The following is a 27,080-nucleotide window of genomic DNA, read 5'->3' on the forward strand; positions in this document are numbered from 1 at the left end:
ATATGCGATCGGTCGCTTAGCGATACATGGCGAATCTCGGTAAAGAACACCGGAAAGCGATTCAATGGATTTTAAGATACTTACGAGGCACTACTAATGTTTGCTTACAGTTTGGAAGAACTAAAGATGGAGTTATAGGGTATGTTGATGCTGATTTTGCTGGAGACCTTGATAGAAGAAGATCTCTCACAGGTTATGTCTTTACAATCGGAGGTTGTGCAATTAGTTAGAAAGCCACTTTGCAAACTACATATCGCTTTGTCTACCACTTTGAAGTTGAGTACATGGCGATTCTTGAGGCTTGTAAAGAAGCTATTTGGTTGAAGGGACTATTTAGTGAACTCAATGAAGACCTTCAAATCAGCACAGTATTTTGTGACAGTCAGAGTGTCATCTTTCTTACAAAAGATCAAATGTTTCATGAGAGAACAAAACACATTGATATTCGGTATCATTTTGTTCGTGATATTATTGCTCGTGGTGATATTGTTGTGAGCAAAATTAGCACTCATGAAAATCCTGCAGATATGATGACTAAGTCACTTCCTATAACCAAGTTTGAGCATTGCTTAGACTTGGTTGGTGTTCATTGTTGAAGTTAAACCCTTAAGGGGTTTTTGGAAGAGGTGAAGAACTTGTTTATTGAAAGTTCGCGATGAAGAACTTGTTCATTGAAAATTTGTGTCAAGGTGGAGATTGTTAGAATTAAGTGACCCAAATTCTTATTTAAATAAAATACGATGGAAAATAAAATAAAAGTAAAATCCATATAGAACTAGACTTCTTTTATTTTATTTTAGAATAAGGTTTTTAAACCTTATTAAACTCCATCTATTTTATATTGATTAGGATAAGGTGTTTCAATCCTACTAGAATATGGCTTTGCAAGCCTATAAATAGACATAGTCTATTCCTCTTGTATTTGAGTAAAAAAATTTTCGACATAGTGAATTTTCTTCTCCTCTGCCCGTGGTTTTTTTTCCCGAAAGGGTTTCCACGTAAAATTTATGTGTTCTTTATTTTTATTTATTTTATTCTATTTTATTTTTCACAGATACAAAACACGTCTAGTAGCAAAGGGGTTTTAACAGAATGCTGGCTTAGATTACCAAGACACTTTCAGTCTGGTAGTTCGTGCTACTACCATTCGCATAGTTCTTACTATCTCAGTCATGAAAAACTGGTCGTTAAGACAAGTTGATGTCAACAATGCTTTTCTTAACGGGGAGCTGGCTCAAGATATCTACATGGAACAACCACCAGGGTTTGAAGAATCTGGTCCTAATGGAGAGAAGCTTGTTTGTAAGCTGAACAAAGCCCTCTATGGGCTGCGCCAAGCCCCTCGCGCATGGTTCCAAACACTCAAACAGTATCTCGTTGATCAGCTTGGTTTTCGTGCTGCCAAGGCAGATCTGTAGCTATTCATACGTACTACATCCAACAGCATTCTGTTACTCATGGTCTATGTTGACGATATTGTTCGCACAGGTAGTTCTAATTCAGAGATTGACAGAGTTGTTCAACTACTTCATACAAAGTTTGCTCTCAAAGATATGGGACCCCTTACTTTTTTCTTGGGCATCACTGTTGAACGATCCTCTAAAGGACTGTTTTTTAGCCAACAGAAGTATATTCATGAGATTTTGGCCCTAACAGGCATGACTGCTTCAGCGCCCACACCAACACCTATGTGAGTTTCCCGAAATTGGTGGCGGATGATGAGAGTCTACTTCTAGCTGATGGCTCTCTATGTAAAAGTATAATTGGCAAGTTGCAATACATGTGTATCGCTCGACCTGACCTGACCTACTGTGTCAACAAACTAAGTCAATACATGAATGCTCCAAGAGAGGTTCATTAGAGAGTAGTCAAGCGAGCTTTACGCTACCTCATTGGCACCATTAATCATGGACTCTTCTACTGAAAAAGTTAGTTTCAGCTCACTTGCTATTCAAATGCTGACTGGGCTTATTCAATTGAAGACATACGCTCCACAACTGGCTATGTGGTTTATCTAAGATCCAATCCCGTTGCATGGTGCTCTAAGAAGCAGGTCGTTGTATCTAGATCAACATCCGAGGCAGAATATAGAAGCCTCGCCAATTGTGTGTCTGAGCTCTTATGGATCAAACAATTGTTAGAAGAGGTTGAGTGATCACCTGTCAAACCCCTGTAATTTGGTGTGATAACACGTCTACTGTGTCCGTGGCTGCCAATCCTACACATCATGCTAAGGTAAAACATGTCGAAATTGATCATCACTTTGTCTGAGAGAAAGTGCTTGATGGCACATTACAGGTCAACTATGTCCCTTCTGACAAACAGATTGCTGATGCCCTCACAAAACCATTCACACCCAAGACATTTGGCTCTATTTGACAGGCGCTTCGTGTGTTGTCCAACGATACTGCATCTGCTCTCAAAGAACAAGAGAAAAGCCAGGAGAATGTTAGAGTAACTAATAAAACTAATAAGTTAGTTAATAGCAGTTAGCAGTTAAGAGTCTGTTAAGCAGTTGACAGTTATCTCTATATAATGTGCATATACTGCATACATGGAAGTAAGGTTTTTACAACAGTTTTGTATCTCATAATTCACTTCTTAATTCAATATAGAAGTTATAGTGAATGTTTAACACTGTTATATAGCTACTTTTCAATCGACTTATTAAATTTTTTAATATATTAAATATGTTTAGCTTTTTTTAGAGAATCATAAATAAAAAGCAAGCACTAAATTGATAAAGTTGAGAGAAATATTAGAACTTAAGCCAACAGACTTACCTTATACGCAATTCGCCGAGCGAAGACACCATCAAGATTAATATTGATGCGGCTTGGAATAGAGAGGCAGAGACAGCTACTTGTAGAGCGATTTTGCGACGTAATGAGGGAATGGTGCTTACCAGCTTTGTTAGTTAGATCAAGGGTGCCTTTAATGCTCCTTCCCCCGAGGCTCTTACTATGTCATTCGCCATTTAGAACGCCCTTCAGAGGGGTTATTCTAAGTTGTCTTAGGGCCTTGTTGTGCCTTTAATGGACTTATCATTTTATGGTCGTATTGTTAGGGAGGCCTTGATACTTAGTGACATGTTTGATTGTATTTGTGTTACTTTTACTCATATGTCGGCCAATTGTGTTGCACACTTTTTGACACATTAGATGATGAATAGGAGTATTACCTTAGATTTTAGTTTGAATTATTCAAATTTCATCCACCTATTAATGTTAGATAACATTATTTGATCAATGTAATTCTCGCCTATGGTTTACAATAGTTGTAACTATGATTTACGAAATGTTAAATTGAGTGGGGAAAAAAATCAATGAGCAAATGTTTGTAAGCATTGCAATTAATAGTTTGAGAAGTTTCAGTACTACTATTAGTAACACACACATCAAAAGCAGGAACTGAATAAAGCCATAAATTAAGGGGCTTCCCCTTCAGATAAGTAACAAAAGTTATACCAATAAATGGATAACAAAGTGAAACATTGCTAACTTCCTAGTGCTGAATTTAAGAGAGGAAGCCTTTAGGGAAATACTAAAAAATCATAGGCATCCGTCACTGGTAGTGGCAATTCATTTGATTTTCAGCAACATTTTCAGTACCAATTTATTGCTGCACGTAACTTCACTAGAGCATCTTCAATTCTCAGCACCACCATCATCATCTTCGTACTCGACATCTTCATCAGCTGAGGCATCTTGGTATTGCTGATACTCTGCAACAAGGTCATTCATGTTACTTTCTGCTTCAGTGAACTCCATTTCATCCATTCCTTCTCCAGTGTACCAATGCAAGAAGGCTTTCCTTCTAAACATGGCTGTAAACTGCTCACTAACTCTCCTGAACATCTCCTGTATTGAAGTTGAATTCCCGATAAAAGTCGAAGCCATCGAAACCCCTTCAGGAGGGATGTCACAAACACTGGATTTCACATTGTTTGGGATCCACTCAACAAAGTAGGAAGAGTTTTTGTTTTGCACATTCAGAATTTGTTCATCAACTTCTTTGGTGCTCATTTTGCCTCTAAACAAGGCTGATGCAGTAAGATAACGACCATGGCGTGGATCAGCGGCGCACATCATGTTCTTGGCATCCCACATTTGTTGTGTCAGCTCAGGGACCGTGAGTGCACGGTATTGCTGTGATCCTCTAGATGTTAATGGAGCAAATCCCACCATGAAAAAGTGAAGCCTTGGGAAGGGGATTAAGTTTACTGCTAATTTTCGAAGGTCTGAGTTAAGCTGACCCGGGAATCGCAAACAGCAGGTTACACCACTCATTGTTGCAGCTATTAAATGGTTCAAGTCTCCGACTGAAAAAATTAAACATCTATCAGATGGGGTTTCACATAACATAAATTAAGGAAAGATGAGATGATTGAGTTAATTCAGTTAGTTACAGCTTGGGGTAGTGAGCTTTAGAGTCCTGAGGCAGATATCATAGAGTGCTTCATTGTCGAGAACCATGCATTCATCAGCATTTTCCACCAGCTGGTGGACTGAAAGAGTGGCATTGTAAGGTTCAACCACAGTGTCCGACACTTTTGGAGATGGGAAAACGGAAAATGTGAGCATCATACGATCAGGGTATTCTTCTCTTATCTTTGAAATAAGCAGGGTCCCCATTCCAGATCCTGTTCCTCCTCCAAGTGAATGGCACACTTGAAACCCTGCAAAAGGCTCAAGAGAAGTTGCCAAATGAGCAAATAGGTAAAAAGGATAATATGAATGAACCAAAGGTAGAGTCTAATAAAAGAAACCTTGTAGACAGTCACAATTCTCAGCTTCCTTCCTAACAACATCAAGTACTGAATCAATCAACTCGGCTCCCTCAGTGTAATGACCCTTAGCCCAATTGTTTCCAGCCCCGGACTGGCCGAAAACAAAGTTATCAGGCCTGAAAATCTGCCCATAGGGGCCGGTTCGAATACTGTCCATCGTTCCAGGTTCAAGATCCATGAGAACGGCTCGTGGCACGTACCGGCCACCACTTGCCTCATTGTAGTACACATTAATTCTTTCTAGTTGCAACTCTGAATTTCCGATGTACTTACCAATTGGATCAATCCCATGTTCACCACAAACAACTTCCCAAAACTTAGATCCAATTTGGTTCCCACATTGCCCTCCTTGAATGTGTAGTATTTCACGCATTTTGACTTAGGGTGAAATGGGAATTTAAAAAAAAAAAGTTTTTTGTTTACTAAAAAGAACTGCTTCCCTTGGAGGGCTTGAAAATAGCAAGCGAATGGAGCAGCTATTTATAACAGACGTATTTCACCTTTCAGTTGTAAATGAAGGGTTAAGATGGGGTTGGGAAATTATGATCCGACGGCTAAGAGGTGTCCGACCACCGAGAGAGAAAGTATGTCAATTAGTGAGATGGCTTGGTTCGGGGATGACTAAAAGTTGCCATTTGGAGTTGGTTAAGTGAGCGTCGCCGGCTATTTATAAATGTAAGGCCTGTTTCTATTAGTTAATTAATGATGGGCAGTCGTCTAGACGAAACTGACATGACATTGACGCCCCTAATATCTCCTAAAATTTTATTGTGGGCAGTGATTAGAGTAATAAAATATAAAGGAAGTCAGACAATCCTTCAACTGGAATCCGATTATAACTAGATTGATTAAGACAAAACTAATATAATTTAATTTGATAAAGGTCAAAGGTAATTAAATTTATGGTTGACCAAAAAAGGCAATCTTGGCCCCTGTAAGCTACATATGCACAACCTGATAGAAAAAGTAAGCTATATGATGTCATGGAAAATTATTCTGCTTCCAAGCATAGGTATTGGGCTACCCTAGAACTAAAACATAAAAATCTACAAGTCAACACCATCCTAGACTTTATTAGATCCTGCATCAAACACCTTATTCATTTCTTTTATCATATCAGTGTTATCAATGTTATCTTCTTCACTCCTTTTATCATATCAATGAAAGAAGGAAAACATGGCGATGGAGTTGGAGTGAAGAAGATGAAAGAAGGAAAAAATAAAATAAATTATGGAAGGTGGGGAGTTTGATTGGTGGAAGGGGATGATAAAAAGGAAAAAAATGGAGAGAGATGTCAAAATGGAAAAGTATATGCCATGTGGCACATTTTTATTTGCTAAACTTTTTTTAACGTCTATAAACCATAAGTTTTCATACTTTAGATATTTAAATCTTCCCAATATTTGAGCAAATCTTCAACAAGTCTGGTCATGAATATGTAAGTTTTTTCTTTTTTTTTTTAGTATTATAATGCTCATATTTGATATTTAATTTTTACATTTTAATTTCAATTTAGCCATTATATTATAATAATTAAATTGTATCATACGTCTCCAAATTATGGTTTAAATATCAAATTAACCCTTAAACTTTACAATATTTTAATTAAGTAATCAAAGTATTAATATTATATCAACTAAGTTATTTTGTTAACCTAGTTGTAAGCTTAAGCATTAAAATGTTAGCTTAGATTTGACATAGAGCATATATGGTTAAGAAATAAACAATGTCATTCAATTTTAAGAGGGTTTTTTTGTTTTTCTTAGCACAGTACACCCAAATTGTTCTTTAGATACGTACATATGTTTAAAATTTAATCATCGTATTTTAAATATGTTTCACGTCATATTCAAATCAACATTTAATACTCAAGTTGATGAATAAGTTAATAAAAATCTTAATTGATACGACACTAACACTACGAAGACTTAATTACAACATTTTAAAATTCGATGTTAATTTAAAATATCAATCATAGTTTAGGGACAAAATGAATTAACCCTAAACATTAATATACAAATACTTTAAAAATATATAATGCAGTTTCAAAAAATATTTAATGCCAATAAAACTTTTGTATTATTGACAAAGGTTAATACAATAAACTTTGAATATTCAAGTTTGAGTTTTATCATGCGTGATTATCGTATATAATATTTTAATTTTATCGTGAGTAGTTATTATGTGAGAATTTCTATTTAAATAGAGCTAAGTAAAACTTGATTTGATTTGAAAAAATTATTTAAAATTTAAAGTTAATTAAATTAAATTATTTAATTTTTATTAAATCAAATAAATAATTTTATTTTTTAAAATAAAATAAAATTAAATTTTACGATTCAAATAATTTAAATAATAAATAAGAATAAAATCACTAGTTGATAATTTAAAAAAAATGTGAAAATTGATGAATTTCAACAACAAAAAATACAAAAATTTCAGCGGGCGAACTCGGGATAAGCCCTGACCAATTTTGGATCGTGGTATTTAACACCTTTTAAAACGATAACAGTCCATCCTACTAGAGGAGCGGTCGGCCCGGTGCCGGAGGTCAGTCACAGTCGCGCACGTGAGATCAGTCGTTGGTGTAGAGCTTTCACGTGCAATTCATTTTTCGATAAACTCAGGCCTTCACCATCACATACTGACATACACCCATTACGCTGGCATTTATAGCCTTCGACCGTTCAAACTTCAAACCTACGTAACGACGTTACCCGCGCTGCTCCTCTGTTTCTGCAATAACCCACGCTCTCACTAATTTGTTCCTTCAGCATTTACTCCCCTTCACCTCCTTCCCTACTCCAAAACGGGCGTTATGCTAATCTAATCTTAAGAAAAAGGAACAAGCTTTATATGGCAAATTGGATCTCTTCCAAGCTCAAAGTCGCTGAAACTCTCCTTCAACAGGCAAGTTTTTCCTTCCTTTTCATAGTTCTTTTTCTTAATTTCATTTTTAGTGTCCATTTTGAATTTTATTGATTTGGTTTCATTTCATTGCCCCCCATTTTTATTTTTAATAAAAAAAAATATTGGCTTGATTTAGAGTAGTTGTAACTTGAAACTTGCATTATGTGATGGACTATTCAGATCGATCAGCAAGCGGCGGAGTCGCTTGGGAAGAATGAAAAGCAATTATCCTATGAGATTACATTGGACACTCCAACGAAACCCAATGGGGGTGTATCTTTAAAGGATCAGTTAAAAAGGAAACCACAAGATAATAATGATTATCAAGGCAAATTGTTCAGTGATCCCATTTCTAATATGCCTAGTAATAATAATGATAGTAAGAGTTACAATTCAGTTAATATTACGAGTCGGGAAAAAGAAATTTCAAGAACAAGAGCTTCATCGAAACCTAATACCAAGCTTACGGATAGTGATTGGACTGAACTTCTTAGTACACCTAGTCAGGGGACGAGTTCTAGTACTAATGGGGTATTTGGGATTCGAAGCTTGAAGAAAGATGGCGGGACCAAAGGACATTTAGGGTCTCATTTGTCACTGCTGGAAGAGAAGTGGAAACAAAAGAGGAATGTTAATGGCAGTAAGTCTGTAAGGAGATCAGATATAGTTTTGGGAAATAAGTTGAATGGTAAGCGGAGCAATGGTGAAGAATCAAGTGCTTCACTGAGGCCATCTAGTGTTGATAAACAGAATGATGGTAAGAATTCGGAGGAGTTGGAGTTGGATCACAAGGACACTCCTGCAAGCTTTATGGTGAAAATGAAAGATTCAAGGGATGAAGAAAATGATAGGAAATTGGATTCTAAAGAGCTTCTGATCAATTTGGAAGGGTTTTCACTGTCTGCGAACAAGAACCAGTCAACCCAAAAGGTGTTGGATTTGGGAGAAGTTGATGGGGTACCTGATGCGCTGATAGGAATTGCTGATGCTCATGGTCAGTTCAGAACAACTGTAAGTGGGAAATCCAAGTCCATTGGCTCATCCAGAAGTTCAGTCTTTGATGGTGTAAAAGGGGCCTCTCAGCCATCGAGTGATGCAAGCTCTGATTTGGATCCAGATTCTGGCTCAGCATCTGACTCTGAAAGTGAACATGAGAGGGAGGAAAGGAGGAAGAGGAAGGAGAGGCTTATGGCTGAGCGAGCAGCAGTTAAAGCTGTGGATGCTATCAAAGAACGAGAGAATACAGTTGCCAGATTGGAAGGAGAGAAACAGAGCCTGGAGAAAATACTTGAGGAAGGAGCCAAGCAACATGCACAAGAGGTAATATTTCATGGCTTTTTTCAATATTACATGCACGCATTCATTTTTATTTCTTTTTTTGTTGAGTTTGATATGGAAATATTTTGTTCTGACCATCAGGATTCTTTTCTCCGAAAATATCCAGGTTATACACTTTGAAAATGAAATACTACCAGAAATTTGTTGTTCACAAGAAAAATATGATGCATTAAGCTTTGTTTTGTAATAGAGGGTTGGGTGATTAGGGGCTGACTGTAGTGGCATGCAATTGGAAACAAACAAAACTAGGGCTGCGGGTGCCACCAAACAAATTCTTTATATTGTTAGTAATAGAGTGTTTGACTTCTCTAGAGGTTACTCACCCCATTTGCTTCAATGCCTTTAAGATTTGAATCTACAATGTAGCAGGAATAGAAAAGCCTGGAAGTATAGCCAGTTCTAGATTCTTCTTTTCCTCTTTCTTTCATTAAGATTAGCAGCTCTATCTGAGCTACATAAAGATTGTGATGCCTTCTGTTTTCCTTTCTTAATTTGATGTGTGCCTTCAGTTTTCCTCTCATAAGTTTATGCTTGCAAGTTCTAAATGCCTACCAAGTTGAAGTGGAAAAAAATCATGCTTATCCACGGATTTTATCATCTTCGTTTATTGCTTTATAATTATTTTTACTATTTAAGGAATTATTATAGTTAGATCATGGTTATATTTTGTATTTGGTATCCATGTTATGGTTCGGAGAGTAGTCTATTTTGTATTAAGTACATAATTCAATTTTTTTTCTTTTTTTGGGTACAATTACAATATGGGGGAGGGGGATGACAATACCAGGGTTTGAACCCTAGTCCCTGGGTGCCAACAGAAGCCTCAACCTCTGCTCCAAAAAAGTGTTGGCAGTATATTTGGTTTATGAATATTGAGATTTGAGCATTGAATTCTATCCTTAGTTTTTTCCTTTTGTCCTTTTACTTGATTTTCATTCCTTATTTCCCTTTATCCTCTACTTCTTTCTATTCCCTTCCCTTGCTCTGTGGTTGAAGTTGTCTGTCCAATGTTCAATTCTAGCATTAATGGCTTGTAATCTTCTTACTTCCGTCAGGCTTCAGAGCTGCAGACTACTACAATGGAAATGATGGATGCTGTTGAGCTAGAAAAGCAGAAACATAATGATACTAGAATGGAAGCTCTTCAGCGATTAGCTAAGCTAGAGGTGCTGCAACAATGGTTTTAGATCGCGACTTCACGTTTCTTAAACAATTTTCTCCATATTTTTGTTGGTCTATTGCATTTGGACAGAAATTCTTGTTTCTAATATTGCTAGTAGTTGCAGACCACTAATGCTGATCTTGCAAGATCACTTGCTACTGCACAGAAGAGACTTGAAGTAGAGGTATGATACTTTTAAATATCAATTGTCTGGTTGGATTGACCCCCTTTCTTCATTCTTTCAATTTTTATTTGTCAGAAAATTTCTTTGCTCTCTTTACGATATGTCATTAGTGCCTGGGTTCTAAAGTCTGGTTTTTATCCATATGTTAATTTGTTTTTGAACCATGCTTGTTAAGATAACAGGTTAGAAAGACAGCACATAAAGGAGAAATATAAAGAAAACCAGTGCTGTTGTTTTGTATATCAGTCTCGATGCTGTTGCTTTGATATCAGGATTAATTTTAGAGTGATTGATCTAGTAGTGTCTTGTACTGGCTTGGTTCTTAGGCCTGACCAATTTACTAATTGATGACTTCAGGAATTGATAGATATATTTTAAATGTAACTAACACCACAATGGAAGCATTTCTAGCCTCATCCTGCCATAACCTTATATATGGTGCTCATTGCATTTTAGCCTTTTGGACCAGATTAATCGGGTAGCAGATCTCCGGCGACAAATTGAGCTGGAAGAAGCAGCTCATGAAGGTATCTTTTATCTTGATCTGATAGTTTCTTTAAAGTGTGTGTGGAAGAACCTCTTCTCTTTTCCAACATCAACCCCAATAAAGAGGACAAAGAAGAAAATATAAAACCACTTGCCTTAAATGAGTTTATGGAGGAAAAAAGAACAAAAAAGAATTAAATATTTATTGTTGCATCTAGAGTTGTGATAACATTTTGGCTACTAATCCTCTTATGGTTGATGGGAATTGGCACAGTGAAAAGTTATTTTTTGAAGCTAACTGATCATTAAAAATTAAAAATTAATGGAACTTCATACAGACCTGAAACTTTAGGTTTCAGGTGCTTCTGGTGTAAGACTAAGCTATTTTTTAGAGTTCTTTCCAAAGTGTCAATTGCCAAGCATTAAATTAAAACCAATCACTGTTACAAAAAGGATCTTCAAGGTAGAAATCATTTTTCTTTTTCTTAAAAAAAAAAAAAAAAGAACAAGGGGAGACATATCAGATTTAATTTTGACATCTGAGGGTGTCTTTTTGCTTATCAGGGGGTGGGAGCCCTCCAAAATGCTGTTTTTTTCCTTCTTACCAATTGTAACTTGGAACTCTATTTTCTTTCCTGCATCATCTTTTCCCTTTTTATTAAATTAATTTTAATTTATTTTACAATTAAGCACCTTGTGGTTTGTGGTGGAATAAACTACCACTTGAGGTTTGAGAAGCAGTATTTAACTATGAGTTACTACTTGAACCTACCAATCTAACACAATTAACTTGTTCACCCCATTTCTTTGTTGTGTTGTGGCTGATCCTTTTCTCTTTTCCTTGATCTGATCTTTCTTTTCTATCTCAATAATGCCCCAATCTTGGATTTAATTGCTCCCTTGCAACCAATCTTTGTCCTCGCTTTTGCTACTACCCAACTGAAGAGACTAGATTTGATTGTTACCCAATAGCTCTTCCCTGATCTGTTTTCACTTTTCACCTTCTCTCTCGAGAATATAATTCGCTCACATAAGAATCTTCAAGTCCTTTGAGAGTGGTTAACTGTTGGTTCTTAAATGATGGGATGCAAAATCTTTTAAGCCTCACTGCAGTTTTCTCTTTTCTTTTTTGGGCAAAATTTAATTTTAATTAGATTTTCTGGCTTTTTTGGTATTCAATAGTAGTGTCTTTTCAATAACTTGAATAGATGGAAATATTTTAAATGCATTTTATTTTTCATATTGACAATGATGATGTTGCTTACATCTAATTGTTATAATTTAGGGCAACAACTCTTGGATATATCGTATACTCGCTGAGAACAAGATAATTATCTTGTTGAGATGAGAGCTCCATTCTTTTGTGCTGTCAATAGAATCAATTATAACAAGTCACACATTCATATTCTGGAAATACAGACACATAAATTTTGCGATTGAACTACCAAAATAGTATGGGCTAAGAGGTTAAAGGGGTTGTGTGGTGCATGAGACTCCTGCTTTTTGGGCCTAGGGAATGTCATAAGCAGTCTCTTGACTAATACTATGCTGAAATAAGGACCTATTTTTATTGGACTTTACAAGTTACTTATACTTCTTTTTCACCTTGTAGAACTAAAGAGGAGGATTGCCAGTAATCATCAGAGTGGAACTAATCTGAACCAAGTTAAGTAGTTCCTCGTGTCATATTGGATCTACAAAATACTGACTACAGAGACTGCTATAATCTAGCATTTTCAGCAAAAATACTTTGTATCAAAGGATTCTTTGGATAATCTTATCTGTTAACCTTTAATTTTAAAATGTTGTAGTTAGCAGCATCAAAGGGAATTGAATTTGGATGTGAAATCCTCGAGGCAGAGTACTCTCTTGTCGCTGATAAAATTGGACAGTTGCAAGACAAGGCTAGCTTTCTCTCTTATTCTCTCTCTTTTTGCCCTCTCTAGATGTTCACATTCAGTTATATAAATTGCAATGATATGGCAAGTTACATAAAGTTCAATTACGCCATTCAGCCATTGTCAGCTGCATGTTCCTTTTTTTACTAGAATGGACAAGTAGTAATATGGATATAAAGATCAACATCTCTCAACTTAATAGTGCTCAGTCATGCATTTGTATCCATTTAGTTACTAAAATTATATGAAAAATCTAGCATATAGAATTAAGGTCATATTAGTCATTCCTGTTCCTGCATTGTAGGAGTGAGGCCCATTTTTAAATTGATTTTTGGGCGCTTAAAAGTAGCAAAATACCTGTTCTTTTTTAAGCCATATCATCTTTCCCACTTTTCCTTTTAAACCCACTTTGGGAAAATTAAGCATTGCATATCCTTGTAGCGAACAACTCCAAAAAGCTAGAAGATGAAGTTGAATGTTGATGTATAAATTAAAGTCAAAGCTTAAAACTTATATAGGACAACAGAGAGGATTCTTTTTGTACCTGTAGGAGAAAGGAAGTGGTAATAGTTGTAGAACTTGGGACACGAGGGAAGGTGTGCGAGTAGCCTTTAGTTTATGCATACAAAAAATCCATGTTGACTTTTAACTAGTGGTTATGTTAGAAAAGTCATTTCTCTAAGAAAGACATAGATGGGTCAAAACTCAGATGCAAGAGGCAGAGAGAACATCAATTTTGATAAGGTGTGCCCAGATAAATATATCTTGTTTATTATATTTTTATTATCATTTGTGGTGTCTTTATAATTCACAAATTAATTTCGAGAACTTGGCTGTAAGTCTTTGCTTGGTATGTAGGATGAAAAGGAGTGAGGATGGAAAATTTGTTAATTTAATGGTTAAGCTTCAAAGTAAGAAAGTGGTTTTGAGTCTTAACCATTTGGTTAACAAATTTTCTATCACCACTTTCTATCCTTGATAATTAGCAAAGCTTTAGAGGCAAACTCACTCAATCCTTTGTGTATTGGCTAAAGTATTAAAAGTCTAGATGCATTCCAAGTGGTATCAAGGGTGAATGGTGCACTTAGGTGCTAGAAACCTTATATTGCTTGAGGTGTAATATGCAAAAAATGTGCTGACTTGAGTGAAGGCATAATATAGACATGTGTGTGTTTTTGTGTGCATATATATAATAAGCATAAGATATATAATTATGATAATAAACTCTAAAGAATGATTCAGTTTATCTACTAAACATGCAAAATTTTCATTTTCTTTCTTTTGTTGGGCCATATCCATGATTTCCTTACAGTTTTGTGTTTGTTGCTGAATACATAAATATTGAGAAGTAGAGATTTTGATATTATCACCTATCTTACTGGTAAAGTAAAGCTAATGAAAGTAAAAGACATTAAATAGAATTTCGATTGGGTAAGCTTTTTTTTTTTTTTGCTCTTGCATTAGGAAAAAGTGTGCACCCACCAGAACTTAGGTGCACCAGGTGTGCGCCTCCCTCAAAAGGGTTTGAAGTGCTTTTGATGTTTGGTGCTAAGGCACAATGCCTTGACAACACTGTACATTCCCCAATTTCCCAGATAAATTCCTAATCTTCCTTGTAGCCATTTAAGACCTTAAGGCATTATTATGTTCAATTAGGTCTGTATTGTTGATAAAGTTGTTTAAGTACTTTATTTTTGCAGATCAGCTATCTACATGGTCATTGTCTTCGCTACATACGCATCTACATGGCAACATATGAAAATTCATCCTAAGTTGGCATTTATTTGGCTTATAGCCCTAGCTTATATGGCATGCAGATGCCACAACAGTATCTTTAAATCCCTTATTTAGCCACATATGTTGCCTTTGTAAATGCTGATATGGCAAGGTAAATGGTGTCATAGATGCTGATATGGCTAAGATAACAGATTTTTATTGGTTTCCATCCTGATCAGGGTTCTGTTAAACAAAAATAGTCCTTAAAGGGTTGAGTTTGGTACGGTAGAAATACAAATGTAGGGGTTTATCTAAGAAATTTAATAAGGTACAATGACCTTTTTCTTCTGAAAAGAAATATAGCCTATTATTACTCTATTAGCATGGAATGGTTTTAGGTGTTTTTGTACTGCAATTTGATTTGCTTGTTACAAACAGGCAAGACAACTGGAGGCAAGCATTGAATTGACAAGGAAAGCTGTGGAGGACCCAACAGAAGTAGAAGTTGAGCTGAAACGAAGGCTTGGACCGCTGACTGATCATTTAATTCAGAAACAAGCTCAGGTCTGTCCTTCAAATTTTGTGCTTGTGAATGATTCTGCTTAATAAGTGTAACATTGATGTTTTTCCTGTCTAGTAAGCATTAGGTGCTTAAAGTGCAAGGACAGAGTGAACCTTAGCAACCTAATAAGTAATATATCTGTTTGTGTGTCTGTATATTCTATCGTACATAAAATGTTTTCAGCTTTAAGGCAAAGATGTGAATTACTATTTTATTTTGCTTTACTTTAGCTTAAATTTGTTGACTTTATAGCATGCAGGATGACAAACATTAGCAGAGAAACAATTAATTTTGGCTCCAAATATTAATTGGTCACTTGCCAAAATCTGTGGAATGATTAACCCAAGCATCTTTCTGCAATAACTCAATTCTGCAACACCGATGCCAAATGGTGAAATGCATGCATTTATTGAATAACATGAATAAACAAATTGATATTGAAGAGTTACTTCATTTGTTAAGCTCCTCGCTAGATTAAATAGCAATCTTTCTTTTAGACTCATTCGTCCACTCTGTTTTTCTTCTGCAGGTTGAGGCACTATCCTCGGAAAAGGCGACATTGTCATTTAGAATTGAGGTACCTAGTTTATGAATTAATTAGCATTACTGTTTTTTCAGAACTGATCCACTGATCTTGTAATTTGTACTTGTGAACTTCTTTAGGCAGTTTCAAGGATACTGGAAGAGGGCAAGTCCACGAATATGAATAATGCCACATCAAGTGATTTGGAATTAGGAACATGGGGTCTCTCAAGTTCAAAGTTTAATCCTGTTCTCAAAGACAAAATTCGTTCCGGAAAACGGCAACTTGGATCAATGATTAAGCAGTTGGATGCTATATTTTTGGCAGGTGCAATATTCTTAAGAAGAAATGCAACAGCAAAAGTTTGGTCTTTGGTATACCTCATTTGCCTTCACGTTTGGGTCATATATATTCTAATGTCACATTCCCGACCATCAGATGAGGAAAGATCTGGTTCTGTAATGTCCCTTGGTAAATATCAATAGAAGTGTAGGTGTGTATTTTGTAATTTCTGCATTTCTTGACACTACTTTCAAGAGATCTATGTGTAGGGTGTAATAAATTTTTAATTTGTGCAGTTTTTGGCAACATTAAATCTACACAAGAACCACATTTGAGTATAGACGATTACTAGCAATCAATTAACCAATCAATGAAGTCAAATACTTGCATGGGAATGAATTTTTCATTGCCTGAATCAAGTAGTCAACTGAGCCACATGTAGACTGTCAAAGATATTAACTTTTTAGTCGATATTAATCTCGGGATTAATATATTATTAGAAAAAAAATTGTTAAATTTTAACAACATTTGTATTTATGTAGGTCAAGTGTCTGAACCAAATCTTTCTCCTTTACTCCCTACAAATGGATTGAGTGCCCTATCATCGAGTCCTGGGTCGTCTTCATCTTAATCTAAAAAAATGTTTGATTATTTGAATACGAATTTAAATTAATTTAAACTTTTTTAAATTCAATTAAAGATAAGTACTCGAAATTAAATTGATTTAATTGAAAGGTTAATATACTTTAAACTAATATACCTTTTAAACAAGTTCTTATGCTTAACTTTTTACCCATAAAAGTTGTTTACTTTAATATTAACGTAAAATATTTTGAATTTTTAAATTAATTTGCATTTTATGTTAACGTGGATTTGATGAAATTAGTTTATTAAATTAAAGCAAAATAATATTTTTAAAGTAAAATAAAATAGTATTATAAAACTTCTTGAAAATGCTTATATGCATAATACACAATCATTTTTTTGTTTGAAAATACTAATTAGTTCTCCTAAAATATATTTTAATTTATACGTACAGCAAAATACAATTAAAAATAGTTGACTCTAAATCTAATTACTCGTTGTTATTAGTTGCTTTCCAAACCCACCTTAAAAAATAGTACACCCCAGTGGTTTTCTTTTGATTAAAATGTGTCATAAGCTCATATATTGTTTATAAATTTAAATTTAAATTTTTATATTTTTATTTTAAGAATTTAGTTATTTTATATTTTAAATTTTAAAATTTAGGTTTAATTAGTAATGTTATTATTATTTTTATTAAAATTATTTTTTAATTAAAAAATTAAATTTGATAGAATTAAAAATAACATTATAATAAATTTAAATTTAATAAAATATTTTTAACACTGTTAATAGTTAAAACTAAATTTTAAAACTTAAAATTAAAAATTAAATTCTTAAAAATAGATATATAGGGATTAAGTTATAATTTCATGAAGAGTAGAGAGACTTTCTGTTAACCTTTTCTTTTCGTTAGATTATTACCATTTATATCGCCGTAAGCAATAAATAAATATATTTAATGATTATTTACTATTATTTAGTAAAAAATACACTTATGGCTATCCTATTTTCATCACTTTAGTTTTTATTATATTTAATCACTCAAAATAAGATAATTATATGAATTAGTCACCACTGTTAAAATTTTTGTTCATTAAATGACTAACATATTTCATTTTTTGTTAACTTTTGACTAAAGTTTAAAGATCTCTTTATAGTTAGTCTAAAATTTTCCCCTAAACTTTATAGAAAGCCCTTAAACTTTTGACTCAACAAAAACTGAAATATGTTAGTCACTCAACGGGCTAATGTGCCACATCTCTAATCCGATAAAAGAGAACTAAATTTTAGCGGTAATGGCTAATTCGTACAAATATCTTATTTAGAGAGACTAAATTGAGAAAAAACCTATTTTAGAGTCACAGGGTATAGTTTACCAAACAAAAAAAAATTCATATTTTATTTTATGGTTCGCAAATTGCAGTAGATCTCACTTTGTAGTTTATCCCCTTCTGTCTCTTTCTTTCCCTGCTTCTTGTGAAACAGAAAAACACAAAAAATGTAAGTTCCTTTTGTTTTTTATTTTCAATTTTTTGCTTTTCTTTTTGTTTCAAATATCATTTTCCATTCAATTAATTACAATTTCCTTCAATTCAATTCCTTTAAATGAATCGTACTGGATTCAGTTCCATTCTAATTCGATCTGTTCGTCCTACCGATTTACATTTTTTACGTTGTTTAATTTTTTTTTCTAATTTTGATCGATTTTTAATATGAGAAGTTTTTATTTTTCTTGTTTCTTAATTATATTTGCAAAGGACGTTTCTTTCGGTACTTAGTTTCTCTCTGGACACGGGAATTAAATATAAAAGGAACTCTAGTTTTCAATTCTAATTGGTTTGAACCATTTCTGATAACTGAGGTTTCATGATCTATAGTTTATCTCAGTAGTTTAGTCAAGTCCGCTTTATATGGAAGCACTGGTTTGATTTTTGTGAATTTAGAATGACGTGATTACTGCATTTTGATAAATAATAGACTCCAGATTCTGATTAGGATTAACAGTGTATTTGGAATAACTAAAGATTAAAGGAAGCCATTTTATTGAATGGATTTCAAGTGTAGCAAACTATGTAATTGAGATGAATTTGAAAATTAATGAAATCCATTTCTTCTACATAAATAGGGAACCTTTTTTTTTTCTTAAGCAATGCTTCCATTAGTAATTTTCTTCTACATGAAGATTAGTGGAATCCATTTACTTTTAAGGTGCGGCTTGATTTGTTACTTGTACTACTTAATCTTCAGGTTGTGAATTCTCTGTCGTGCTCCTTTATTTTTGTCATTCGTGATTTATTTTATGATAATCCCCACCCCCCCTCCCCCAAAAAAAAAAAGGAAAATGTGTTTAGATACAAATGGAAACAGTATTTTTGAAGATTTTGAAATGACAATGAATCTTTAGGAGAATAAAATGCTTTTTTACTTGTATCGTATAAAGAACCTTAATCTATAGCTGCTGTTATATTTAGACATTTAATAGTTTTAAATCAATTGCAACTTTGCTTTCTACTGATTCATTTGCTGTTATACTCAAAGCAATAGCAAAAAGCCAAGTATAAAAATCAATAATCCAACAAATCCCCACTGTTTAACTACTTTTCAAGCTTATGGAATTCGCTAGAGTGGTTTAGAGAATGAAGCTTGATACGTTTAACAAAATTTCAAGCTTAAAGCTTCTATATTTTCTTTCTGAAGCAGTTGAGAATGAAATTACAATTACTTTTTTAATTATTTTCTTTACTTTTTGCATTTCCTGCCCAGAAATGAATTTTCTGTCTCATTGTGGCTTTCTTTCTTGACAGAACTACAAAATGGGTATGGCAGAAAACACTAACGGTATGGAGGAGGGGACACTGGAGATTGGCATGGGTAAACTACTTGCTTTAAACTAGTTGCATGATCATCATAGGAAACTTTGTTTGCTTTTCTTTGAGTGGTTTATGTTTTAACTATGTATTGAATGCTCTGTCTAATCTTGAGAACTGCCATATGCATTGTGACAAGCAGGATTTATTGCATGAAAGAAACTGGTAAAGTTAAAAGAATAATTATATTACTTTTCTTGAGTTGATTACAGAATATAGAACTGTTTCTGGAGTTGCTGGGCCTTTAGTAATCCTTGATAAAGTGAAGGCAAGTTCTGTTTTCCTCACTCATTATCTGGTATCATTCTCAAGCTTGTTTAGTTTCAATTTCAACTTCTTACTGTTTGAGGTTTCATGCTTTTTCTAGGGACCAAAATATCAAGAAATCGTTAATATTCGTTTAGGGGATGGGACAACCAGACGTGGTCAAGTCCTTGAAGTTGATGGAGAAAAAGCTGTTGTTCAGGTATTTTCTGTCTAAAATTCTCTACCTTTCCTTTGTAACTATGAATTCCTATTATATGCACCTTTATATCATGCAAAAAGGAATAATGTCTGGTGCTGCAACTTCACTAATAGCATATTCTTTTATCCTTCATAGCTCTAATTATATGTCACCTTGGCTAGGTTTTTGAAGGAACATCTGGAATTGACAACAAATATACAACTGTGCAATTTACAGGAGAGGTATGTGACGGCCTAATTTTCTCTTTTACGTTCAATCCTATTCTTGCTCTCCTAATTTGATTTGAAAATAGCTTAACTTCAACACACCTGGAAATTAATTGAAGTAGCTGCTTCTTTCTGTTGGGAAATTTTTAATTAAGATGGCCGATTGGCATCATTTGTCTGATTGTATGTATTTAGACATTAAACAGGCATGCTTACACGTTTCTTGAATCTTGATATATCTGGTTCTTTAGTAGACCGAAGGGAATTAAATCCTGCAATTACTAGACCTTGTAGACGTTTTCTGTCTTGTGGTGAGCTAAGGTTCTCTTTTGGCATTACACTGGCTTTTATATTGTAATATTTTTTCTTCTAAACGTTATGACATCAGGCCATGTATTTCTCTAGAATAAAATTAATGTTTGGCATTTACTTCTAATTAGAGGTTTAGTATATAGTTAGGTTAGCTATCTAATTTCTGCTTAGAACCATGGTTTGTAATCCTTAAAAAGAATGGAACACTGAGCATGTGATATCCATTGAGGAATCATTGATTGTAATTGGCACATCCTCTGTAAATGTTAATAAGTAGCAGGCTGTTACTTATTTGCTATGTTTCTCCAACTCTTGTCAAATAACAATGTCTGGCTCATATTTAGGCATGAGTAAGGGGATATCTTAGATGTACATTAAAAACTTAGAAAAAAATTGAAAATACCCATGTCAGAAGCTTACCCCATAACCAACACTTATATCCGAGTTTGACTAACATAGCTTATTCGGGCTTCTTGGGAATGTTTTTGTTTTCCACTTCCAACCATTCTAGTTATAAGGTTAAGTTTATGCAATCAAGCCTTTAGACCATTGTTTATGTTTATTGGTTTTTTGGACATGATAATCATTAGGAATTGGCAGCTTATACTAACATTTGTTTGCTTTCTTGTTCTTATGCCCATAGAGAAACAAGCCCCTTGGCATCATGATGTGTGTAATTTAGTTGCCATGCCCTGTAGAGGTTTTACTAGTTATTTGTTTAGTTTGTAAATGAGGAATATGCCCAAATGTATTGAGGCAAGCACGTACAACAAGTAGGGGAAAAAAAGAATAAAGGAAGGAAAAGAGCAACTGCATTTTGCAATGTCTTTTGAACTTATTTTAGAATTGGTGTCTGCTACTTCCTGGTTCTTGTGAGTTGTGAATCAATTATTGTGTCTAATGTTTGTATTAACCAGTAGGAAGCTAAGGTAGAAAAAACTTGGGAAGGCAAGTGCCTGTTTTGAGTGCATTTTGAAAACTATTTATTTTACCCCCTTTGAATTTTTCTGCTTTTTTGAACTTATTTGTCTGTATCCCTTCTCCTGACTCTATTTTGTAGGTGTTGAAAACTCCTGTCTCTTTGGATATGCTTGGGCGCATTTTCAATGGGTCTGGAAAGCCAATAGATAATGGTCCACCTATCTTGCCTGAGGCATATTTGGATATCTCTGGTAGGAGCGTTGTGGACCAAATGATAATTGAACAGTATAAGTTGCTTGCAACCGGTAGTTTGTTAGCTACATTACTTATCCTTTAATCTTTTACTTTGTAGGGAGTTCTATTAATCCTAGTGAGAGAACCTATCCTGAGGAAATGATACAGACGGGGATTTCAACAATTGATGTCATGAATTCAATTGCTAGAGGGCAAAAAATCCCTCTCTTCTCAGCTGCTGGACTTCCCCATAATGAAATCGCTGCTCAGATTTGTCGTCAGGCTGGTTTGGTGAAACGTTTGGAGAAGACTGGAGATCTGCTTGAGGTAAGATTCACGTTCTAATATTGCTTGCCTAGTAATAAGGTGACATACTTGATGGTTTGATTGAGTTAATGTGCTAATTGTAAATCAACTATGAAATTTTAATGAAGTTCTTTTCAAGTCTCATTTTAATTTTGTAATAGGTCACAACCGGTTGCTTGTCCCTTTAGAATGAACTCAAAATTGAAGATACATACAAAAATAAAAAATTTCATGTTGTGTTAGTTGCTATCAGTTGCCTCTAATATTTCTCAATACTGAAAACATGAGGCCTTTGTCCTATACATGGCTGTTTCTTTCTACCTTTTGATAAGTTCACAGGAAGCTGATTGATTTCAGGATGGTGAAGATAATTTTGCAATTGTGTTTGCGGCTATGGGTGTAAACATGGAGACTGCACAGTTTTTCAAACGTGACTTTGAGGAAAATGGCTCAATGGAGAGGGTGACCCTTTTCCTAAACCTGGTATAATTCAATTTGAGATACAAAGGCCTTATTCATTTCCTTTTAAAATGAGAAGAGTGGGTTGGTTAAGAGGTTGCATCTACTTCAAAAATCAATTTATAGCTGGAAATTAGCTTCTTCTACTTTCTTCTCTACAGGCTAATGATCCCACAATTGAACGTATTATTACTCCTCGTATAGCTCTCACTACTGCAGAATACTTGGCATATGAATGTGGGAAGCATGTTCTTGTGATCCTTACAGACATGAGTTCTTATGCTGATGCTCTCCGTGAGGTAACAAAAAACAACCATGTCTCATTAGTGCAATCTCTTTGGTGCGCAGTACTACTACTAGCTGTTGATAGCAGAGATGCTTGAAAGCATATATCATTTTTTCACTATCTCTGATTCTGATTGCTCATACATTCTGGACATCTAATACATGCATTTCAGAAATTTATGCAGCTCCCAAAGCTTTTATTTGAATGTTGAAAGTTTATTGTCTCTAATTATCTTAATTTCATCTTGTTCTATAGAATGTTATGCCATATGTTTGAGACAAACTACTATTGCTAATGCAGGTCTCTGCTGCCCGAGAAGAAGTACCTGGAAGACGTGGATATCCTGGGTACATGTATACAGATTTGGCCACAATATACGAGCGTGCTGGACGAATTGAAGGGAGAAAGGGTTCTATCACACAGATTCCAATTCTTACTATGCCAAATGATGGTAATGCTTTTTGTAGCTATGTCTACTTTTTGCACTGCCATGCTTGCTTTAATGGTAATTCTGATTCACAACTTGATTCTATTTATCTCTTTTGGCAGATATTACACATCCCACTCCGGATCTTACTGGATATATCACAGAGGGGCAAATATACATTGACAGACAGCTCCATAATAGACAGGTAATGTCAAAACTAGCCTGTACGAGCTATCAACCTATTTATCTAGGATGCGTGAAGGTTCACAAATTATCACCTTGATTTTTGTCAATTTATGCATAAATTTCGTTGTTAATATGGTCTTTTATGTTGGAACTGTTTTTTCTCTATCTTTCCATTTCCTTGGCAAATTTCTCAGGGTGACTTCGGTTGAATTTGGCTCATCATAGTGTGTGATTGATGGCTCTGTACCTTGTTTGCTTTACGGGTTGATATCAAGTCAACAATATTCCTCTGTTTTCAAAATGGATTTTGATGTATATGTTTTTCTTCTTTGTATGAATAACAATTAAGTTGATTTCTGTCAATTAATATTTTCTTCTTTCCTAAATGGACAGATATACCCACCAATCAATGTGCTTCCATCGCTGTCTCGTTTGATGAAGGTGAGGATAGCATCCATCAACATGGAAATTATACAAATCTCAACTTACTATGAAGAGTAACCAATTTTCTTTTATATGTATATATTTTCTCAGAGTGCCATTGGTGAGGGCATGACACGCAGGGATCATGCTGATGTGTCTAACCAGGTCTGATTGCATCGTTGTTGTGGTATAATTTCAATCCTCAATTTGATGTTAAGGAATCTAACCTTTGCTTTTGTTTCCCAATCATTTCACCTTCAGCTGTATGCAAATTATGCTATCGGTAAGGATGTGCAGGCCATGAAAGCTGTGGTCGGAGAAGAAGCACTTTCTTCTGAGGATCTGGTTTGCTCTCTTTTCCAGTTTCTCTTCAATTTTCACGCATCAGTTTTTGGTAAAGTACTTGCTTATAAAGAACCTAATGTGATGTCCCTGAATATAACAGCTATACTTGGAGTTCTTGGATAAATTTGAGAGGAAGTTTGTTACCCAAGGAGCATATGACACCCGCAACATCTTTCAGTCACTCGATCTGGCGTGGACTCTGCTTCGTATATTTCCTCGTGAACTTCTCCACCGTATACCAGCGAAAACTCTTGACCAGTACTACAGTCGAGATGCAGGTAATTGAAGGAGGCAAAGTGATGCCCTTAGATTGCCTCCTCCTTGGTAGTGTTTAAAAGAAGTTTATTTACCATCCGCTTCATCTGCTCGAATAATAATGGTTGAATTCCAGTTAGGTTTCCCCATGAAAGCTCTTGGGCTAGTAAAACAAGTGATCAAATATGACTTCTTTTATCTAGAGGAAACCAGGGTGGCCTAAGAGGAGGAACTGTAAAGCCCCCCCTGTGTTACTTGTTATTCTATATTCCTATTTATTTTTTCAACATTTTGTAATTCAGTAGATTTGGATTTCTATATCCATATCCAAACACTGACCGAGACCAGTGCGTCTCAACTGCATTAGCTGCTTTTCTTCTCTTCTATTTATTTTCATAGTTTTGCTTTGTATTGTATTGGTTTTTATGTGAAGATGAAAATAAGGGAGACAGTGGACGACTTGTGCTGTTATTTTGAATAATGTTTTTTTTTTTTTTTTGTCTTTTTGGGCAATCATAGAAACATTGTTTCATTTATCAAAGACTCGGGCCTATCGATTGCAGTACAGATGGAAAACAAGAGACAAAGCAGCCTAAGCAACTATATACATACAAAATGGCTGCATCACTGTATAGGTCAACTCGACCTCCAAAGGCAGCATTTGTTTAATCAGAACAATGATTAGACAAATCAAAAGCCTACCTTATGGTTATGCCATGATTTAGGCTCAACCATCAAATGACCAACGATGCATTGACAGTGGTGAGACGTTGGTCAGCCGGAAGGATGATCCTTCCGAAAGGATTATAATATATAAGCAATGACTCTCAACCAATGATATAAGCAATAAGTACCATACAACCATGGCTTAAGATTCACTTCATTATTTTATTATCCATTAATATCCAATAATTACCATTCAAATGTGTAGGATTCATTTATTAAATATTATAGAAATCAATTTGTGAATGATGATTAAATATGCATTGGATATTATCGAATCTTATCCGAGACACTCGCGCCAGCTATCCTCTCTGGCTCCTTTCCATCGGATTGCATTAATGCTTTCTCAGGTCATTTTGAATGTCTACCTCACTAGCTCCTTCCATTTTTAATGTGCAAAAGATTTTCCAGTCCTGATATTTCGTTTCTCTCACATTTCCTTCTCGTGCGTGAACTTCATTTCCCACCGGCATTTTCACTTCATCATCCTCGTCATCATCTTCGCTATGGCTAAGGTTTGCTTGATCACCAAACCCCTTTTTGCTGATGGGTAAGGCACGAATCTAGTCACCATAAATCTTTTCCACCTTGATTTTTTTGGTGGTGGACCTCCAACTTTTAAAGGCGTGACCTAACCTTCCACATGCATAACACAAACCTTTCATGTTCAAAGACTACCGTAATAAGATCGTTATCAGTTTTGCGAAGCTTGAAGTTGTTGTTGGGTTGAGGGTTTTCAACTTTAAGACCCACATTTGGTCCCATGAGCCTTTGGTTCTTTGCTAGATGTAGATGTTGAAAGATGAACCTCCTTGATGCTTCCTCTCTTTGAGGATCAAGTGATCAGGTGGCTGACCCAATTAGCTTCTTTTGTTCCCTCTCTCTTTTAAACACAAACAGTAACATGTTTCTAATTTCAAGGTCCCGCATTTCGCAAGGATCTTCAACCGCCCATAGCCATACCTTCGTTTTATTTATTTATTTCACAATCATATAACACTTTGCAGATCAACGAAATTCCCCTGATTCGACCATCGACTTTAACGTATGATTCCAACTCAAGTGTGATCAATGTTTCATTTTCTAGGTCACCCGGCACTGTCTTTTTATGGCTTCTTTGCTGTCGTTGTCCAAGGTCATGCAAACCAACGCAAGAAAGATGAGGAAACTAAAAAACGCTTTAGAGAAAGAGAAGCCAAATGTAGGTGACGGAAAGAGGATTATAAAATGTTGTGAAAAGGGAGGGTCATTCAAAGTATGAGAAGGTCTTAGAAAGTTCCACTCAAGGACGAAAGCTTGATGGAAAGGAAAATTGCTTTATCAGGAAAGCAATTTTTCTCCTTCTAAAAAGTAAGTACTTGAGTGTTATGTTGAATAAAATTTGATTAAAGAGAACAGAAGTGATTTATTCCAATTATGTTACAATCCCAAACAAAATACAAATTGAATCTCGCAAGCATGCACATCTACATTTGATTCAAACCTCTTTCCATATATTCCATTCTAAATATTCTTTTCTTTTTAGAATTAGGATGAGTGTAATTGCTGGCCTGCTTTTAAAAAGTTGTTCACCGAATCATTTATATTAGAATTATTTTTTTAAATTAATTTTATACACTAATAAAAATATTGACACATCATAAATAACTTAAATATGGATAAATGCATAAAAATATTTCTGTAAAATTTTAGACAATTTAAAAAGAACCATTTAAGTTAATTTTTAATTTTGCAAGATTTGATCTAAGAAACTAAAATTCAAGTTAATTAAAGTAAAAATAATTAAAAATATCAAAGTAAAGAAATATAGTCTATTGTATAAACTTTTTGAAAGGGTCATGGATTTAGATATCATGAAAGTTACTTCTTTTAGTTAGAAACTTTAACTCTATTTATTTAATTTATTATATTTAATTTTACATAATAAATGATGAGTAATTTTATGGAGAAACCAATAAGTAATCAATTAAAATTTGAAGTACAAAAAAATTGATATATTTAAAGTTGTTCACGTGTCAAAAGAAAATTAATAAAAAAATTATAACTTACCTAAAACGCACCAATACCTTACTATATATAAAATATATCTATTTTATTATTTAAAATCTTGATTAAGTTGGTTTCGTGTTAATAAGAGAAATTACAAAAAAAAATTATAATTAAAATACATTATATTATTTAAAGGTATTTTAGTCTGCTCATTTTAATAAAAATCAACAAAAATAT

General features: G+C 34.5%; 3 protein-coding genes across 3 annotated transcripts; 2 read left to right on the forward strand and 1 right to left on the reverse strand.

Annotated features, from left to right (window-relative positions):
* Positions 1 to 3,451: 3,451 nt before the first annotated feature.
* Positions 3,452 to 5,253, reverse strand: LOC108455713 (tubulin beta chain-like). The gene is made up of 3 exons (XM_017754248.2): positions 4,769 to 5,253; positions 4,409 to 4,678; positions 3,452 to 4,321 (listed from the first exon to the last, which is right to left on the reverse strand). The coding sequence occupies exons 1-3, from the start codon at positions 5,160 to 5,162 to the stop codon at positions 3,648 to 3,650; spliced, it is 1,338 nt and encodes a 445-aa protein (XP_017609737.1). The 5' UTR covers positions 5,163 to 5,253; the 3' UTR covers positions 3,452 to 3,647.
* A 1,937-nt stretch (positions 5,254 to 7,190) lies between these two features.
* On the forward strand, positions 7,191 to 16,175 carry LOC108457445 (golgin candidate 2-like). The gene is made up of 10 exons (XM_017756516.2): positions 7,191 to 7,699; positions 7,880 to 9,019; positions 10,093 to 10,203; positions 10,324 to 10,383; positions 10,853 to 10,910; positions 12,482 to 12,534; positions 12,681 to 12,773; positions 14,922 to 15,047; positions 15,575 to 15,622; positions 15,709 to 16,175. The coding sequence occupies exons 1-10, from the start codon at positions 7,646 to 7,648 to the stop codon at positions 16,051 to 16,053; spliced, it is 2,088 nt and encodes a 695-aa protein (XP_017612005.1). The 5' UTR covers positions 7,191 to 7,645; the 3' UTR covers positions 16,054 to 16,175.
* Positions 16,176 to 17,702: 1,527 nt separating this feature from the next.
* Positions 17,703 to 24,612, forward strand: LOC108457148 (V-type proton ATPase subunit B 1). The gene is made up of 15 exons (XM_017756021.2): positions 17,703 to 17,938; positions 19,243 to 19,309; positions 19,518 to 19,573; positions 19,673 to 19,771; positions 19,933 to 19,992; positions 21,350 to 21,461; positions 21,563 to 21,771; positions 22,108 to 22,233; positions 22,371 to 22,508; positions 22,796 to 22,946; positions 23,045 to 23,127; positions 23,502 to 23,549; positions 23,643 to 23,696; positions 23,793 to 23,876; positions 23,977 to 24,612. Exons 2-15 carry the CDS (start codon positions 19,252 to 19,254, stop codon positions 24,160 to 24,162), a joined length of 1,464 nt encoding a protein of 487 aa, XP_017611510.1. The 5' UTR covers positions 17,703 to 17,938; positions 19,243 to 19,251; the 3' UTR covers positions 24,163 to 24,612.
* Positions 24,613 to 27,080: the final 2,468 nt, after the last annotated feature.

Source organism: Gossypium arboreum, chromosome 9 (assembly GCF_025698485.1).
Source record: "Gossypium arboreum isolate Shixiya-1 chromosome 9, ASM2569848v2, whole genome shotgun sequence".
Classification (NCBI taxonomy): Eukaryota; Viridiplantae; Streptophyta; class Magnoliopsida; order Malvales; family Malvaceae; genus Gossypium; species Gossypium arboreum.